Genomic DNA, 18,616 nt, shown 5'->3' with positions numbered 1-18,616 from the left:
CATCCATCCATCCATCCATTCATCTATCCATCCAAGCCCATCCATGCATGCATCCACCCATCCACCCATGCATCCATCCACTCACCCATCCATTCATCCATCTATCCAACTGTTCATCCATTCATCCATCCAAACCCATCAATCCATCCATTCATCCCTCCATCCATCCATGTATCTATCATCCATCATCCATCCATCCAAGCCCATCCATGCATCCATCCACCCAGGCATCCTTCCACTTATCCACCCATCCATCATCCATCCAATTCATGCAATCCATCCTTCTGTTCATCCATCCAATCCATCCATCTATCCATCCATCCATTATTTTTCCTTCCATCCATCCATCCATCCATCCATCCATCCATCCATCCATCCATCCATCCATCCATCCATCCATCCATCTGTCCGTCCAGCCAGCCATTCCTTCCTTTCATCCATTCATCCATAAAAATCTATATATTCATCCATTCATCCACCAAACTCCATCTATCCATCCATTTTCTGATGTACTCATAGGAATCAATCAATACTACACAGCACATACTGTATATCATTGCGAGCAATTCACCATCAATATTTTATGCACGGTGCCTAGAATAATTCATATAAATATTTATTAACATTCTAAAAACCCGCCAAAAATAACGCTTCATTGTCTCCAAATATGCTGATTATTAACATGCAGTGCAGTGCAAACGGTTGTCCATCTATCTGTGCCCTGCGATTGGCTGGCAACTGGTTGAGAGTGTCACCTGCGTACTACCCAAAGACAGGTGGGATTGACTCTGGCATGCCCTGCTATGAATCTCGGAAATGTGTTAGCCATGAGCAACCCTTCAAATGCTTTCATTCATATCCCAAGGCTGATCTCTTTCACAAAAAGCGGCGCCCTGCCTGTTCAAACAGTAGCTTTTCCTCAGCTTTTCTACCTTTCAATCATGTCTAGCGACCACACCGCCCCTAAGACGGCCCCTCCCCGTGGCGCTCCTGTCATCCGCACACGTTATCCCGCCTGCCAAATATAAACACAGGCATGCCGCCCTCGAATCAAAGCTGTCATAGTGCATTTACGACAAGCCGACACTTAACTATAAATATGGAACACTTCCTCTGCTTATACGTCCGTCTGTGATGAAGAAAAAAAAACACTTAGATACTGACATGCCTCTGTTGTCATCAGCGATTATAGAGCATGGCCGACAATACTTTAATGACTTTTCCCCAATGGAAATATTTTAGCCGAGTTGTCTTCATCCTCCCATCATTCTTAAATGTACACAAAGCGACACATGATAAAAAGATAGTCGTTCTGTCCTCTTTTTCCTTTCTTATTTGGGGGGGGTACAGGTTTATGAATTGCTATGAGCCCTCCCAGAAGAATTTGTCATTTTATCCTGCGAGATTTTGCACTGTAGCGTCATATGTTTTTTTGTTGCTTCCTTAAAACAGACATGCGATTTGCCTAAAATCTATTCAGAAATCAGAATGCGTTCCTCAAACAAGGGTTTTTCGATACCGATACCGATACCGATACTGATACCGATACTACTAAGTACTAAGACCACCAATAATTAGCATATAAAATGTTAATTTACATAATGTCAGATAATTCTGAACAAAGACGCTCCTGTCTTTCTGGCGCACAGGATGATTCACTGACGGCCTGTACTTTATGACCAATCACTTTTTTAAATTTATACTAATAATACTAATGCTACTACTACTACTACTACTACTACTAGTACTACTACTACTATTACTGCTACTACTGTTACTACTACTACTACTACTACTACTACTACTACTACTAATAATAATAATAATAATAATAACAATAATAATAAATATATTTTTCTGCGGGTGAGCAGCGGCAGCCATTTTTGCCAGCGTTCTTCTTATGAACACCATTGATATGTGTGAAAACAAAAATACATATAAATGTGTATATTTTGATCTCATATTACTCCAACATTTTGTCACTTATCCAAAATTACAAAAAACATAAGCCAAATACAGGTAACAACCGACTTACGACCGAGTTCCGTTCCGACCAAATGGTCATAAGTCAAAATGGTTGTCAGTCAAAATGGTCGTAAGTCAAAATGGTCATAAGTCGAAATCCATTCAAAATGTTGAATCGAGACTCGGAGGCTAAATGCCATCACACGGTCGATTGCTGTGCGAGAGTGAGATGCTGGCTGGCTGGCCAAAATTGTCCGATGCGTTGCCGGCCTGTTAGTGTGTTGCGGTGCCAGGCGTAGAGTTAAAATAAAAAAAATAGGGTCCGGAGGTTGAGGTCGTAAGTACGGGTGGTCTTAAGTTCGTGAGTTCGTAAGTCGGATGTTACCTCGACCTTGTTTGACTCCGGGTTTGCAATGTGACCTCCAGTTGGAGGTTTTCCACTTTGACTCGAGCGTTGGAAAAACGAAAAACTTATAATAATATAAATAATACAAACGCTCAATAACTTAGGAACATTCAACTTACGAACATTCAACTTGCGAATATTCAACTTACGACAATACGGCACATTTTTGCTGGTACAGTATGACGAAAAATGTTTGGACAGAGATGCTGTCAACTAGATTTTGTTTTGCATGCCTTTTTTCCGGCCGAGCTCGCTTGCTATAGGCTATTTACTGTGCTTCACACACGCACACGTACACAGACACATTGGTGGTTTCAAGGGCTGGATGTTTACGCAATGGACACCCAGGCTGACCAATCAGCGCCCGCAATGAATTAACAATGAATGCACTACCCGCCTCTTACTCCCTGTCTTAAGTAACAAAGAATATATTTATAACAAAACAATCCATCATTAGCAGCCGATAGTATGTCTCAAACTAGTTTTTTTCTTGCTTCTAAATACTTCAACTATCATGTTGATGTACAATAGATAACACTACCCCCCACAGCCCCCCTTATTTGCTAGAGTGACCGTTACCTAAATGTGTGATGGCATTTCCTTCCTTTTCCTAATTATAACAGCCGACCTTGACAAATGTTTGCAGCTGAGTACCAGCAGCAAACACTTCCACATTAGCGTATTAGCTAGCAAAACATCATCAGGTTTCCGAATGTGTTTACTGTCAAAGCTTGGTGCTCGTTTGTTTTAGTCGCCCCCGTCGGCAGCTCATTTTAGGATGTACATGCATGTGATGTGGTTACTCTGTGGAAAGCTCCAGAGACTTTGTCCAAGATGGATTATTTTGTTTTTAAACTACCTGTTAGCGGCCTCCTGTTAGCAATTAGCTTGATTGACCCCCCTCCCCCCCTCCACCAAAAATCTGTTTTCACAAACATTTGTACTCAGAATACCACCAACTTATTGATAGTAGCTGCGTTTTCATGCGCCAGTATGCGTTTCAAGCCATCGAAAAAGTTCAAAAGAAGGCTTTTTTGGGGTAAGGGGGTCATTTCTAGCGGAAAAAGGAAGCTACGACTTCCACCTGTGGCGTTTCGGTAATTTACAGTCGCACGTGCAGTCCTTGAGTCTTGATGTTCTGAGTGTGTGCGCTACAGTAGCTTTTCAGACTTAAGATTTAAGCACACAAGGAAGCAATTTCTCCTACAGAAGAGCCAGTGTGGGTCTCGCTATTACTCATGCGGTGATGAAAGCGGCCTTTGAGTTTCATTTGAAGCCATTTAGTGCATCTTATTCTCCTCCTTAAAAAAAATAAATAAATCCAGCAAATACTGAATAGAAGACGAATTTTGATTCATCGCCTGGCATTACTCTTCTATCAAAGTCAATAACACATGGAAGTAGCAGCTTTTTGCAGTCATATCTTCACTTTGCAGTGATCAAGATCCCATCTGGAAAAACCAAAGTACATTTATTATTATTTTTTAGGATAAGGGTTATGGAGGGTTTGGGGTGCCATCTTATGCCTTGCATGGTTATGTCAAGGTTCACAAGTCATTCAATTTGAAAAGTTGGAAGTAGATTATTTTGGTTTTTTTAGTGTGTACGTGTTTTTGTGTGTCTAAATTGGTTGGAGAGGAAGAGGAGCAAAGGAGATGAAGGTGGTCTTCAGGCTTTTCCAAAGCTTTGCTATTCTCCTCAGTGTGAAAGTGATCCTCTGTGTGAATGGTGTTTTCATTCCTCTCCTCAATGAGATTCACAGGAGCATGAAGGCAGAGAAAGAGGGAGAGACATTGAAAAGTAAAAAAAATAATCCCCATCCCCTCTCTCTCTCACTCTCTTTTTCCCCTTCTTCTTTAGTGAAGGATAATATGTGGTAGGATAAACAGGTTTTATCAGAGTGAAGGAAATTTAAACCGACTCTTTTATTTAATTTCTCATAGTAGAAGCATCTTCCCAGCAATATCTCAAACTCAATGAAAAAAGAAAAAGAAAGAGCACAATGCAAATGAAACGCTTTCTTCTTGATTAGATTACCAACGCAATAATTGTCGCATTTGATTTATGGCTGTAATCTGTCGCCATAAACGGCGGGAGGATTCGGCGTGGCATGTCTAGTCTGGGAGCACATAAATTTGCATGCCGTATAAAACTGCGTTGGGGGGGGGATGACATCCCAGGTAATTCGGGAAATGGGAGGACGCAGCAGTGTAATGTTTTAATGGAATGTATAATGAACTGTCAGTTTTGTTTTTGAGGGGAAAAAATGAACAAAGTGCAAAGCTTTATTTGTCGACTTGGCGGAGATAAAAATTCCAATTCCAACTTGTTTATCAATCCGATCGATCATCCATTTTCAATGGGGGGAGGGAGTGATATAATAAAGGGATTGTTTTCTTGAAATCTTTAATGGGTTCAACTTTGTACACATTTTCACCGCTGTTCTTCTTTAATTCTTGAATTAAACCAAAAGGCTTCGTGAAGTTTGCTGTAGCTGAGGAAATATCAGTGTACCCTTGGGGATTTTTTTTCCCCACTGGATATATTTTTTGAATGAAAATTTGGCACCTAAGGTCAGTGAATACTTAACAGCGCCATTTTTGTTTCAAAACTAATTGAGATAAACCAAATCATTGTTTTTTTTCATGAAAAGGAAAATATAGTAAAGTCTCGTTATATCGATATCGGTTATATCGATAGTACTGCTTATTACGATACTATTTCTATGAACGCAAGGAGAAAATTTACATGCCGCAGGATCGGATATATCGATAGTCCGGTTATATAGATATTTTTTCCGACTCCCGAGAATATCGATATAACGAGACTTTACTGTATTAAACAAATTACCGTATTTTCCAGTGTATAAGGCACACCCAAAAGCCATGACTTTCCTCAAAAGATGGCCCTGTTACTGATACGCTGGTGCGCCTTATATGTGAAGTCATATTGTGCCACAACAGGTCTCGCAACTACTTTTAGCAGCCACCGACGCCATTTCCTCCCCATAAAAGTAATGCATAACCGCAGCCTCTACTGTAGCGCCTTATAATGTGGTGTGCCTTATATTTGGAAAACTTGTTTTCATTCATTGAAGGTGCGCCATATATTCCAGTGTGCCTTTTATATGGAATAATTTTGAAAATACATGATTCATTGGGGGTGCGCCTTATACTCCCATGCACCCTACATATGGAAAAAGTTTGAAAATACACCATTTCTTGGAGGTGCGCCTCATACTCCAGTAAATACGATGTCTCATAGAAACATAATTTTTAGGAAAGGGAACATTCAGAACAACTCAGGGAAGCCTCCACAGAGGCACTGTGGTACGTTTGAGCTCATTTTCACTCAAATTCCAGTATACACAGAATATTGAGTTTTATCACTACATAAACATTCAATGCAGCGTAAGAAACCTTAGACTCTCTTCTTTCATTAGAAAAAAAGAGTTAATTTATATGGGTCGGTAGTCCTATGAGGTGCAAGTGGGCCCGGTAGTACGAAAGGCAAATGCTGCCCCCTTGTGGAAGGGAAAAACATTGCCAGAGGTCTGACCAGCGCTTTATCAGCACGCCCCGCAAGAAAAACCAAAACCCGAACAAATTCGGGAATGACGTTCCACGTCATATTTTCAATTATCGAATAAATTAGGGAATGGCATTGAATGAATTAATTAATTAGGGATGTGTTTCCTAAAGCTCAGGTGTAGGCAGATAGCCAAGAAAAGCGATAGTAAGGAGTCTGCAGTATTGCAAAGAAAGAAGCATGTTTGTCGGATGACTCATACAGGAAATAGGAGAGGGTCCAATTTTACATATGGAGGTCTCGATCCTCCTTGAGGGCAGGTTAATCTGCCGTGGCATTTCCAGAAAGATCTGCTTCGCCTGACATCAATCAATGACATACGTTGCTTTCCAAAGCCACTTATGGCTCTTCACTTTGAAATATACCTCTTGATTCATACATATTGGATCTATTCACGCAATGTAAAGTGCTGCTTTTCGATTCTGCAAGTCTTATTTTTAGCTTCCTGCATTTGCTCAGCTTCATCTTTGCTCGTTTTCCTGCAGGCTGAGCTACATCTGCACCAGAGGACCACCAGCAGCTGCAGCATCAGCAGTCGAGTTGTGCGACCATGAGGTCAGAGGCCTTCCTCCTCTACTTCATGCTACTGCACATAGCTGGGGCAGGCTTCCCCGAAGACACTGAGCCGATCAGCATCTCCCACGGCAATTGTGAGTAGCACATTTTAGTCATCTATCTATCTATCTATCTATCTATCTATCTGTCTATCTATCTATCTATCTATCTATCTATCTATCTATCTATCTATCTATCTATCTATCTATCTATCTATCTGTCTGTCTGTCTGTCTGTGTCTGTCTATGTCTCTCTCTGTCTGTCTCTCTCTGTCTCTGTCTCTCTGTTTCTCTGTCTCTCTGTTTCTCTGTTTTGCCGTCTCTCTGTTTCTCTGTTTTGCTGTCTCTCTGTCTCTTTGTGTCTGTCTCTGTCTCTCCGTTTCTCTGTATCTCTGTCTCTCTGTCTCTCTTTCTCCCTGTCTCTCTGTCTCTCTTTCTCTCTCGCTCTCTCTACCTCTCTCTGTCTGTCTCTCTATGTCTCTTTCTACCTGTCTCTCTCTCTCGGTCTTCCGGTATCTCGGTCTCTTTGTTTCTCGGTCTCTCAGTCTGTCAGTCTCTTGGTCTCTGTCTCTGTCCCTTTGTCTCTGCCTCTGTCTCTGCCTCTGTCGCTCTGTCTCTCTGTCTCTCTGTTTCTCTCTCTCTCCCACTCCCTCTGTCTCTGTTTCTCTCTGTCTCCCACTCCCTCTGTCTCTGTCTCTGTCGCTCTGTGTTATCTGTCTCTCTGTTTCTGTCTCTCTGTCATTGTCACTGTCACTGTGTCTCTGCCTCTCTCTCTCTCTCTCTCTCTCTCTCTCTCTCTCTCTCTCTCTCTCTCTCTCTCTCTCTCTCTCTCTCTCTCTCTCTCTCTCTCTCTTTCTCTCTCTCTCCCTCTCTGTTTGTCTGTCACGTCAGAAAATATTGCAGCCATTTTTGCAGTTTCAACCGAATGTTACCTTCCCTGATGGTACACTCCTCCTGTAATATCATAATTATGGTTTAAGATGGCATTAATGGCATGTGAAATCAATGCATGATGATCCAAAGCATTACACATCTTGTGTAAATCAGAGTGAACATGTACTAAAATGTCTAAATGTTATATTCTACGATTCATTGAAGTAATACCGAAAATCCTCAGTGGCATGTTGACGAATGCTAAATACATTGTGAATATAAAAAACAAATGTATAAAAACATTTCAAAGACATCCTTTCAAGCCACATGTGTGCCCAGCCCATATGAAATAACCCGATCCACTTTTTTCCCTTCTGCTTTGCGAAACAAAAAAGGAGGTCCACAGAGAAATGCTCAAAGTTGTCTCTCCCACGAAGAGTAGCCTGACATTGAACTGCTTCTGTTCTGTGCAAGCGCTTTCATCCCAAGCCACTAACAACAGAACAATTTCATAGTACAGTGCCCTGCACTTTTTTTCTTTCTCGCCATATAATTTAAAGCCACAACAAGCGCTCAGGCAGCAGATGTGTTGACATTTGATCCGAATCCCGACATACGATGTCCAGAAACTTGAGCAATCATGTCGTCAAAGCCTTTTAGCTGTGGGATTTTTTTTTTCTTGTCCGCTTTTCAGACACAAAGCAGTACCCGGCCTTTGTTGGCCACAAGCCTGGCAGAAACAGCACGCAGCGGCACAAACTGGACATCCAACTCATCAGGATCATGAACAAGACTTTATTCATCGCCGCCAGGTAAGCTAAGAAATGTTGTTGCGGCCGCAATGATTCTCGCTGATTATTGGGAGCTTGACACTGATGGCCGGGCAGGTGTCCTATCTGTCTACAAGTGGAAGTTATCTATAGCTTTATGAATCACAAGGGATCCATTGCAGCTTTGACTCGATGCTTTTTATTGCTGCCTGTATTTATGCCTGACAGGAGGTGTTTTTTTTAATGACGGCATAATGAAAAATACGGGTAGTCCTTGGTTCGGCCCTTGTGGAAAAGTTATCACCTGAAAACAAAACACATTTTCTCACCATGTTTATTTCATTTATTTATTTATTCATATATATATATATAATCCAGCCACTTTCCACTTTACTGATATATCCTCATTAGGGTCACGGGTGGTGCTGGAGCCTATCCCAGCCGTCTTTCGGGCATTCGCTAGGGGACACCCTGAATTGGTTGCAGGTCAATCGCAGGGCACAAAGAGACAACCAGTCACTCTCACACTCATACCCAGGGACAATTTGGCATGTTCAATCAGCCTGCCATGCATGTTTTTGGAAAGTGGGAGGAAACTGGAGGACCCGGAGTAAACCCACGTGGGCCTGTGGAGAACATGCAAACTCCACACAGGGAGCCCGGACCGGGTCGTGAACTCACAACCTCCGGCGTGTGAACTACTTGACTACCGGGCCGCCCTTAATTCATTTATTTACTTATTTATTTATTTAAATCTAGATAAATGTATCCACACATATTTATTTATTTATTTTTTATTTATTTATTTGCCTACTTATTTATTTATGTATTTATTCTTTTGTTTATTTATTCACATGTATTTATTTGGTCTCCACTGCGTGACTAATAAAGGCTAATCCAATTCCATTATTCATTTATTTATTTATTTATTTATTTATTTATTTATTTATTTGTAGGAAACATGCACTTGCCAGTTTTATACTATTTAAACACACATTTCATCGATTGTAAGATGCTAACGATCATAATGGCACAGTACTGCCACCAACTTACTGCCCTCCCACTGCCGATGGATGTTGTGATGTGTTTTGCCATTTGACGGCCGTCCATTGAATCACATTCACATTTAATATGAGAACTTATCTCAGGACAAAAAGAAATGTGTGAAGCGATAACTCATTTATCACTCAGCTCGTAATTATACTCATATCCTGAGACAGCCCTGTGTTTGAATATAAGCGATTCAAACGTCATTCATCATTTTGTCCCCCTTTAAATACATGAAATGTACCCTAACGGGTGCGGCATCATTTTTATGTGAGGAAAAAGCGATTTGGAATAAAAATGTTGCCTTCTTTGGGTCCCTGAATGGCTTGACAGCTTTCATCTATTTTCTAATTACTAATTACCATCTGCAGGGTGGGAGTGGAACCTACCTCACTTCCAAACATTTAAACATTCCAAATTTGCAACAAAATTTTAAGATCATAAACAGTGTCAAAAACAAATCACATCAGGTTTATTTGTGTTAGACGGCAGAAAAATGTAGCTGAAAAAATTAGCAGAAAAATTTAGCGAACTACCCTGATCTGAGCCTCTGTAAGCTAAAAGTCAAAAGACCATTTGGGGAGAAAAAAACATTGATCGCAATTCCTCTTCCAGGACAACCAGACTTCAATTGATGTTCGGCAAGTTGTTTTTCCTCTCACAGCCAACATAAAGACTTTCACAATCCAGTATTTCTGTTCGTCCTTGGAGGAGGTCTCACTGTTTCCTGTTTTGAGCTAGCTGCCAGCCAATCTTCTTTTATGTTAACCTTGCACCCAAAAGACATACAGAAACACGATAAAGTCTTTCCTGGCGACTTGAATGTCCTCACAAATGTCACACTACTTTTTCTATCTCTGTCTGTCAATGCCCTCACCTTAAGGGCTTTTATTCCCATGCAAACACAGCTCAGTGACACAGCAGGGGTCGCACGCAGGACGCTTTCATTGATTTTCCTCATCGCTCTTATTTGTGACTATTTAATTCATTCACTGCCATTTACGAATTAAAAATATGCCTTAGAGCGCCATTCGCGAATTTGTCCGGGTTTAGTTTTTTTCTTATTTGGGTGCCGATAAAGCGCTGGCCATGGCCTCTGGTAATGTTTTTTCCTTTCCACAAGGGGGGCAGCAAATCCCTTTTTCCATGTTACCGCTTGGTTCCAGCTTCAGCTCTTGTTAAAGTGCTATATAAACTATTATGTATGTATTGCATTATATTTTGGACAGCCGCTCTCATTTCAAGCTCATATAACACCAGACCCATATAACTTAGGAATTAACTGATGAAAGAAGAGAGTCTAAGGTTTCTTACGATGCATTGAATGTTTATGTAGTCCTAAAACTCCATATTCTGTGGGTCCTGGAATTCGATTGACAATGACAAAAACCTTGGCACTGCAGTGGACACATTTTTGCACGTCTGGCAGTGAATGAGTTAAGAAACGTTAATCCGCCTCGTGACACAATGAGCAATTAGAGGAGCAGCAAGTGTGCCATTATTAGCACATGCAATTTGGAATGCATTCGCTGCTATCAAGCTAGAATGTTAAAAGGTCTCCGCAATGCTTATCAGCTCGACCTGACCCCCAAGCCCCTCCTCTTTTGGGTAGATGAGTTCAAGCTTGACTGGGTGAAAAAAAACACAAAGAAAAGGGGGTGGTCTTTGTTTTGCTCCCAAGCATGTCAAATTAAGTGGCTGAAGGAGACTGTTGCTTTTGAACATATCTGTCGTCATTAGGGACAACTGTGTGTGCATGAATGTGTGTGCGTGCGGGTCCTTGTCTATGCATGTGTGGGGAAGGGCGCCTGTGACTGTGGTGCAACTGTCGCCCACCAGCAGTTTTAGGGGCACACGAGGGAGGGAATTGGGTGACAGAGGGTTTATTTGAGGGGTGTGTTTGCAGGCCTGTGTGTGTGTGTTTGTGTGTTAGTGTATGTCCACTCGCGTTTTGCCCACTCTATCACACTAACCAGTTGTCAAGCAGATCAAGCAGGGGTTTGTCTTCTGCGTGTTGAATGAACAGAGCCATTGAAAGATGTTTTTAAATGTAGACAATGAACATAGTCAATGGAATTGCGGCCATCATGAGAGCTTTACAAACTGTACATCACATGAGAAAAAAAGTCTTGATTACAGTCAACAAAATGCGTATTAAAATGTCCTACAGGGACAAACTAGCATTCACACAGCCATTGGGCAAGAACCGATCTCACATTGCCCACACACCTACACGGCTAGAGTACCGCTTTACCATCAGCGACTCAAAAACCATAGAGTACTCTGGTTTTTTTTTTACTCTAAAGGTTTCTTGTAAATACCTTTTCACACAATGTGCCTTCAATGTGAAAACACCACATCACATATTGAATAGAAAAAAAAGTCAACAGGACCTAGCCTGGCAGAATGATTTTAGAGTACTAACATTATTTGACCAACCTATTGGTAAAGCAAAGTAAGGTGGTCTTTCGATGAACACCAAGAAAACCAAGCGCAATTTGAAAAGGGGCTTAATGAAATGTATAACCGTAGGTGCTAAGAAATTGCTTCACTTATTCACTGCCAGACGATGTGCATACATGTGTCCACTTCAGGGAGAGGGTTTTTGTCATTTTCACTCAAATTTCAGGACCTACAGAGTATTGAGATTTAGGACTACCTAAACAAAGAAACCTTAGAGTCTAAGGTTCTTAACCTGGGTTTGATCGAACCCTAGGGGTTTGGTGTCTCGGTCTCAGGGTGGATCCTCCGCCGCAGAGGTCCATCCCTCAGACTAGTCTTCAGTTAGTGGGCAGTCATTGAAAGAAGGGTTCGGTGACTGAGCATATGAAACTGGTGGGGTTCGGTGCATCCAATGAGATTAAGAACCACTACGCTTAGACTGTCTTCTTTCATCAGAAAAAAAAGAGTTAATTCCAAAATTATTTGGGTCTGGAGTTATCTGAGCTTGAAATGGGAGAGGCTGTCCAAAATACAATGCAATTCAAACATGTTGGTTTAGATAGCGCTTTAACAACAACTGAAGCTGGGACAAAGGGCTAACATGGGAAAAGGGGAAATGCTTCCCTCTTGTGGAATAGGAAAAAAATGCCAGAGGTATAGGCCTGCGCTTTATCGCCACCCAAGCATGAAAAAACAAAACCTGAACAAATTCGGGAATGGCGCTCTACGTCACATTTTCAATTCCCGAATAAATTCGTGAATGGCAGTGAATGAGTTAAAGCCTTTCTGATTGAAAGCCAGCAGAGAAGGCCTTGTTGGCCCGAACCATGGTCAAAATGCTCTAAAATGAACAAAGTTTTAGGTGTCTATAACTAAGTTATAGCGGTCTGGAGTAATCTGAGCTTGAAATGGCGGTGACTGTAGAAAAGGTAAATGCTGCCCCCTTATGGGAGGAAAAACACTGCCAGAGGTCTGACCAGCACTTAATCGGCACCCCTCCTGCAAGAAAGCCCAAAACCCGAACACATTTGGGAACAGCGCTCCACGTCATGCTTTTCAATTCCCGAATAAATTCCGGAATGGCAGTGAATGAGTTAAAATGTGTTTGTGCTTAGCATAGTTCGTCACAGGAGAGGTATGCCACCTCTCGGAATAATGGACTGTCTTTTGTGAAATTAAAGCGAGCCGAATGACCTGCCATCGATTATCCGCGACGAAAACAAGTGTTGTTGATATGCCGGACTAGATTGCAACCGGATATCAGGAACTGTAGAGTGATGAGAAGTTAAAGCAGAATATCCATTTAAAAGCGCTCTGCCAGCAAAGCAGTGTATTAAATAGTCATTTTTATGCAGCAGTCAGATGACTTGTTTATTCTACAGCCAGCTTTGCCACCATGCCTCCAGTCAGACGTTGGTGCGCTGCAGTTTGCAGATGGCCTCTGTGAACGCTATCCAAAGCCCCCCAATATTCGACCCAGCCTATGTTTTTTCTTTCATGGCCGCCTGCACACACTATTGAGTCCCTTTGGCTTTGGTTTTGATGCTGGCAATGAATTAACGTGATCCCTAATACGAGCTACTGAATGAAATTGTAAATAGACAGTGGCGTATGTATGAAGGGGGAAAAAGTATTGAGCCAAACTGAGCAACAGATGAGTTGATTGATATGAATAAATCAGGTTTTGTGTGTTTGAATGAAATGTGTTGATTTGAGGAGAACGAATGTGCACCGCTTCACTCGGCCGGCCTCACGTGTGCCCGAATGCATGTGCATTACTAAGCTACGATTCGGTAGCTCGTATCACATTCACCAATAGGTATGAAAATGTCATTAGCCCTGTCAGCTTTTAAATCCCAATTACATATTCTGGTCAGGAATCATTTATAGCCTTAATATTCGGAATCAGAGTCAGTGCCACAGTGGAAGTGGAGCTTAATGAGATGCAAGGCTGGCGTGTTCATGACGCAGCCTGCCAGCAAGCTCATCCTTCTCTTTTTATTTGTGTTCAGCCTTGTGAGGATAAGTGCTGAAAAATGGATTCATTTTGCTTTAAAAGCCAAGCAATTCACCAAACAAATGTGTTTGTTTCGAGAGCCAAACTCATTATCTTTGCTGTGTACCGTCCTTATAAGCGAGGGCAATGAACATGAATAAGGAGTCGGGCTATTCAGAAAATTATGAAAACAAAATTTGAATTTTACCGACTTCTATTAAGAAGAAAAACATCACAGTGTACGGAAGGAATAATCATCACCCCCAAAAAAGCGTAGTTTTTTTACTTCACGTAACGGCAATGTTATTTTTTATTTTTTAACTTTGTACCATCCTTATAACTGAGGGCAATGAACATGAATAAGAGGAAAAACATCACCAATAAATAATAAACAGATACAGAAATAAATAAACACATCAGTACATTATAATAAATAAATTAACAGATAAATAGAAACATAGATAAATAAATAAATAAATAAATAAATAAACATGTAAATAAATAAATAAATAGACACAAACCCACAAATAAACAAAAAAATCAATATATTAATAAATGAATACATTGTAAATATGTAAATAATATGCATATAACTAATACACAAAAAAAACAAATAAATAAATAAACCCACAAATAAAAAAATAATAAATGAATACATGATAAATAAATAAATAAGTAAATAAATAATACACATATAAATAATACCCACATAAATAAATAAATAAATAAATAAACATTAAAAAAGCATTTTACTTAAATGTTTTTTTTGTTGCACTATTCGATAAAAGAAAAACACAACCCCATTACCACACTCACCCAGCAGCTGCTGTCAATGCCAGCTCACACCCAGGACGCTCACAACAGCTCCCACCTCTTAAATACATGTACATGACACACATCACAGATACTACAATATATCCTGTATTTTCCAATTCATTTTATACTTGCCGGTAAGAAATGGGCTATTTCTACACTAGGAACACATTCATTGTCTACTGAACGTTAATTACCGTATTTTCCAGTGTATAGGGCGCACCGGAGTATGAGGCGCACCCCCAATAAATGCTGTATTTTCAAACTTTTTTTCACATATAAGGCCCACTGGATTATAAGGTGCACCTTCAATGAATAACATACATCTTTTCCGGTGTATAAGGTGCACCAGAGTATAAGGCGGACCCCAAATGAATGGTGTATTTTCAAACTTTTTCCATATATAAGGCGCACAGGACTTAAGGTGCACCTTAAATTAATGAAAAAGTGTTCCAGATATAATACATAAATCTATAAACAGGTGGGGAAATGTTGTCGTGGCTACGAGACATGTTGTGGCTTAATATTACTTCACATATAAGGCGCACCTGCGTATTAGGTGCAGGGTTCCCTTTTGAAGAAAATCAAGGCTTCTGAGTGTGCCCTTTACGCAGGAAAATACGGTACACCGTACCATGGTTGCATCCAAGATGAGACTGGAAGTCCGCCGAATGCGATGCGACTGAACCGGTGTACCTAACGTTGTGGCCGGTGATTGTATGCACCCTGCCACAGGTGCTTTAACAATGCGTCATAATTTCAGCGGTGAACTTCTCTTGATGGTAGATTCCTCTTTCCCCAGTGATCCATATTTCACTTTCAAGGTACACGCTGCATGACATTCAGAGGTAATTCATCACAGAGCTTCAGGAAATTCATCATTTACTTTGCTTGGATGCGCACGTGTTTGTGCCTTTGTATGTGTGTGTGTGTGTGTGTGTGTGTGTGCGTGTGCGTGTGCGTGTGCGTGTGCGTGCGTGTGCGTGTGCGTGCGTGTGCGTGTGTGTGTGTGTGTGTGTGTGTGTGTGTGTGTGTGTGTGTGTGTGTGTGTGTATCTTTGGTGTGCATGTATTTGTGGCCAACCTCTTTTAAATCAACGACTCTGATTGCAACCCATTTATCATGTTGCAGTCAGATCAGAGTGCGTGCAGACGCCCATGGCGGTTTCCCTTATTGGACGTCTTTATGAACTCATTACTATCCTGAGAAATATTCACACACAATAATAAAGTGCACAAAGGTCAAAGTTGAACCGGAGGGAGAGTCTGTTCGCTAACAGACGCCAAGAGGCAAATTGACTTTCATGTATGTGCCTTTTTCAATGTCATTTTCACAAGTTATACTTTTCCTGATAAACACGGAGGACACGTGCAGTTTAATTTTTATCACGTGAAATAAAATGAATTGGAATCCATAAATATACTTCATTTCTGATTTTTAATATTGATCAGGATGGTGGTACTCGGAAAGTATTTTCTGAGCAAGGGGTAAATGTTTAATAATGTCTGACATAAAGAATACATGACACACCATTTTCTTTTTTGCCTATCCATTTCCGAGCACTGGTCCTTTTTTTCTTTTGACTGGCTATTCTATATAAGCTATATAATCCTATATTGTTGGATTTGAGACTAAATGGTATATAAATACATACATAAATATATAAATAGATAGATTGCGAGATAGATAGGAGAGAGCTAGCTAAATAGCTAGCTAGATAGCCAGCTAGATAGCAATCTAGATAGCTAGATAACTAGCTTGCTAGATAGATAGATAGATAGATAGATAGATAGATAGATAGATAGATAGATAGATAGATAGATAGATAGATAGATAGATAGATAGATAGATAGATAGATAGATAGATAGATAGATAGATAGATAGATAGATAGATAGATGGGCGGGCGGACGGACGGACTGACGGACGGTTGGATAAAAGAAAATGTATCGTTACAAGTGACATATCAGGAACACAAACCTTTAATTATGTCATTAAGGCGAAATTAATCCATATGTGCTGTTATATATTATTTTTGTTATATATATTTTTTTACTATTTGAAGGAGTCCACATCTTATACAGTAACTGCTCAATTGACTGAGCAGAGTCATTTTTCCCGTCTGAGTCAATTTAGTAATGGTTGGAAGGGTGCATTTTTCAAATTGAATGAATGAGCCGCAGTTAGAGGTTGGCAACATGCTGATGTAATAATCACCTGCAGGTTTAAAATATTCACCTTTTATACTGAAAAGGCTCTTAATTAGAAATCGGTCGCATGACCGCTTGCAGCGTAATAAACATTTTTTTTTTAGTGGGATGGTCGGCGGACATTAAAGGACGTGAAGGCAAATCAAAGCCATCCTCACTGAATGTGGCATGGTATGTGTGAATGTGTTACTATATAGCTGGCATACCATGGCTCTGTGTGCACACGCGGCATATAGTAGACATTCCCGGCGCTCCGTTAGTTCCTCACTATAGCAACGATAACAATCCAACGCGAGGGATCATGTATGGTTGCCAGTGGCGTGTTCTCCAATGGTGAAGGCAGCAAGAGTGTCCATTATTATAGCTGTACCAAATCCTGTTAAAACCCACTAATGACCGAGATTACACTTCGCTCTCTTCCTCTTTCCTACGCATGCAGCCATGTACGCATTCGGTACAACAAAGCTTATACTTACAATAGTCACCTGGATTAAAGGTTTGGCTTGGAACATTGTTGCGTCACACGAGTGTATGATTTTGAAGTGCGCCTTTCAACACTTTCATGTCTTTCAATTTCTTGATCTCCTTGATGTGCGTATCACCCTGACGCATAGCACACGCTTGTAAGTTGTATAAAAGGAGCTGTCGCGGGACAGAGAGATTGGGCGAACCACGGGGCAGACTCATCTCGGACTCACGCCCGGCTCACGCCGGGCGTCGGACGGATATCACGGCACGACTTGCTCGACTCCACGCCACGATCAAGCTCTGCGCGTCACCTGCCTGGGAGATCTGACAACGAACCTACTTACAAATAAAGAGAAACATCAAACTCTTTAACGTAACGTGCCGTGTGTCTAAAATACTTGCAGTCGAATTGTGACCGTGCCATGTTGAGCTGCGGATCTTTCCTACCCATTACTTTCATTTTGGATTTTCAACACGTTGATGTGATATTGGATGTTTCAGGTTATACTTTGGTATAAACATATATTTCGAGGTGTTTGCCTGAGTTTTATTGCTTGGGTGGTTGATTACGCCCTATCCCGAAGCGGGGTAACTCTGCTCTTTCCAGACCGGGGTTGAGTACGCTTTGGATAAATTCTGAGCGAGTGCATGTCATGCTTGGGTTATAATCTCAAATGGTTTAGTTGACACATTGGGGCATAATCTAGGTTTCGGCTTTGACGTAATATCGGTTTTGAAGTAATAATTAGTGCTAGTCCACATGCTAGCTTGTGACTAATTCCGGGCTACATAGTTAATACTGAACCTTTTTTTGAAGTGCTTTCAATTTTACTCTGTATGTAAAGTTACATTTTGGGCCCTCATAACTTTGAATGCATGTCACTCCAAGGCCTTCAGTAGTGCTATGTCTGAATCAATCAGCTGCGAGTGTGCTACACGTCCACTAAAATTACAATATTATTTGCTAATTTTGCTAGCTTCGGAGCTGACAAACCTTAATGATGTCCATTTATTCTTGAAAAGTCCGTCCTGAAAATGGCATTAACAGTATATCTGCAACCAAATCCATTTCTTCTCCTCCTTCGGGAGTTGTGAGTTGACAAAACTGCTATCAAATCAACCCAACATTATATTTGCTTATGCAGCTTGATGCATAATGTGTTAGCTCTGGCCATTATGCTCTTCACTAGCAGCTAGTGATACTAGCTGCATGATTGGCTAGTCACAGCTGCCCGCTCAGCTCACTAGCATTCCTTTTTTTTAAATCCAACATTCATTGCCTTGATGCTAATGTCTGCCTCCACTTTCACTCCTCAGCTGCCACAACACTTGTGAACCTCCAATTGGGCGTGCCGTTGTGCGGCAACACAATTGGCTTGATGTGGGGGGGGGGGTATTGGACATGTGTCATACAACTGGGGTTTGATGTTTTGCATTCCTCCCTTCTGCATTCCATGGGTGTTTTTTTGCATAAATCAGCCTTGA

The 18,616-nt window shown here is 41.0% G+C and overlaps 1 protein-coding gene across 4 annotated transcripts in view; it reads left to right on the top strand.

The window, feature by feature from the left end:
• sema6a (sema domain, transmembrane domain (TM), and cytoplasmic domain, (semaphorin) 6A) overlaps nt 1-18,616 on the top strand; it is a 169,443-nt gene that overhangs the window by 61,839 nt on the left and 88,988 nt on the right. For all 4 annotated transcript variants that reach the window (XM_088993961.1, XM_088993965.1, XM_088993963.1 and 1 more), the window contains exons 2-3: nt 6,445-6,609; nt 8,081-8,198. In XM_088993961.1, the coding sequence (XP_088850087.1) occupies nt 6,510-6,609; nt 8,081-8,198 (218 nt within the window). In that variant the 5' untranslated portion in view covers nt 6,445-6,509. The remainder of the gene's footprint in view (nt 1-6,444; nt 6,610-8,080; nt 8,199-18,616) is intronic.

The sequence above is a fragment of the Hippocampus bargibanti genome, linkage group LG04 (genome assembly GCF_051943395.1).
Source record: "Hippocampus bargibanti isolate YZ-2025 linkage group LG04, ASM5194339v1, whole genome shotgun sequence".
In the NCBI taxonomy this organism is placed as follows: domain Eukaryota; kingdom Metazoa; phylum Chordata; class Actinopteri; order Syngnathiformes; family Syngnathidae; genus Hippocampus; species Hippocampus bargibanti.
This window is presented reverse-complemented; position numbering and strand designations above follow the sequence as displayed.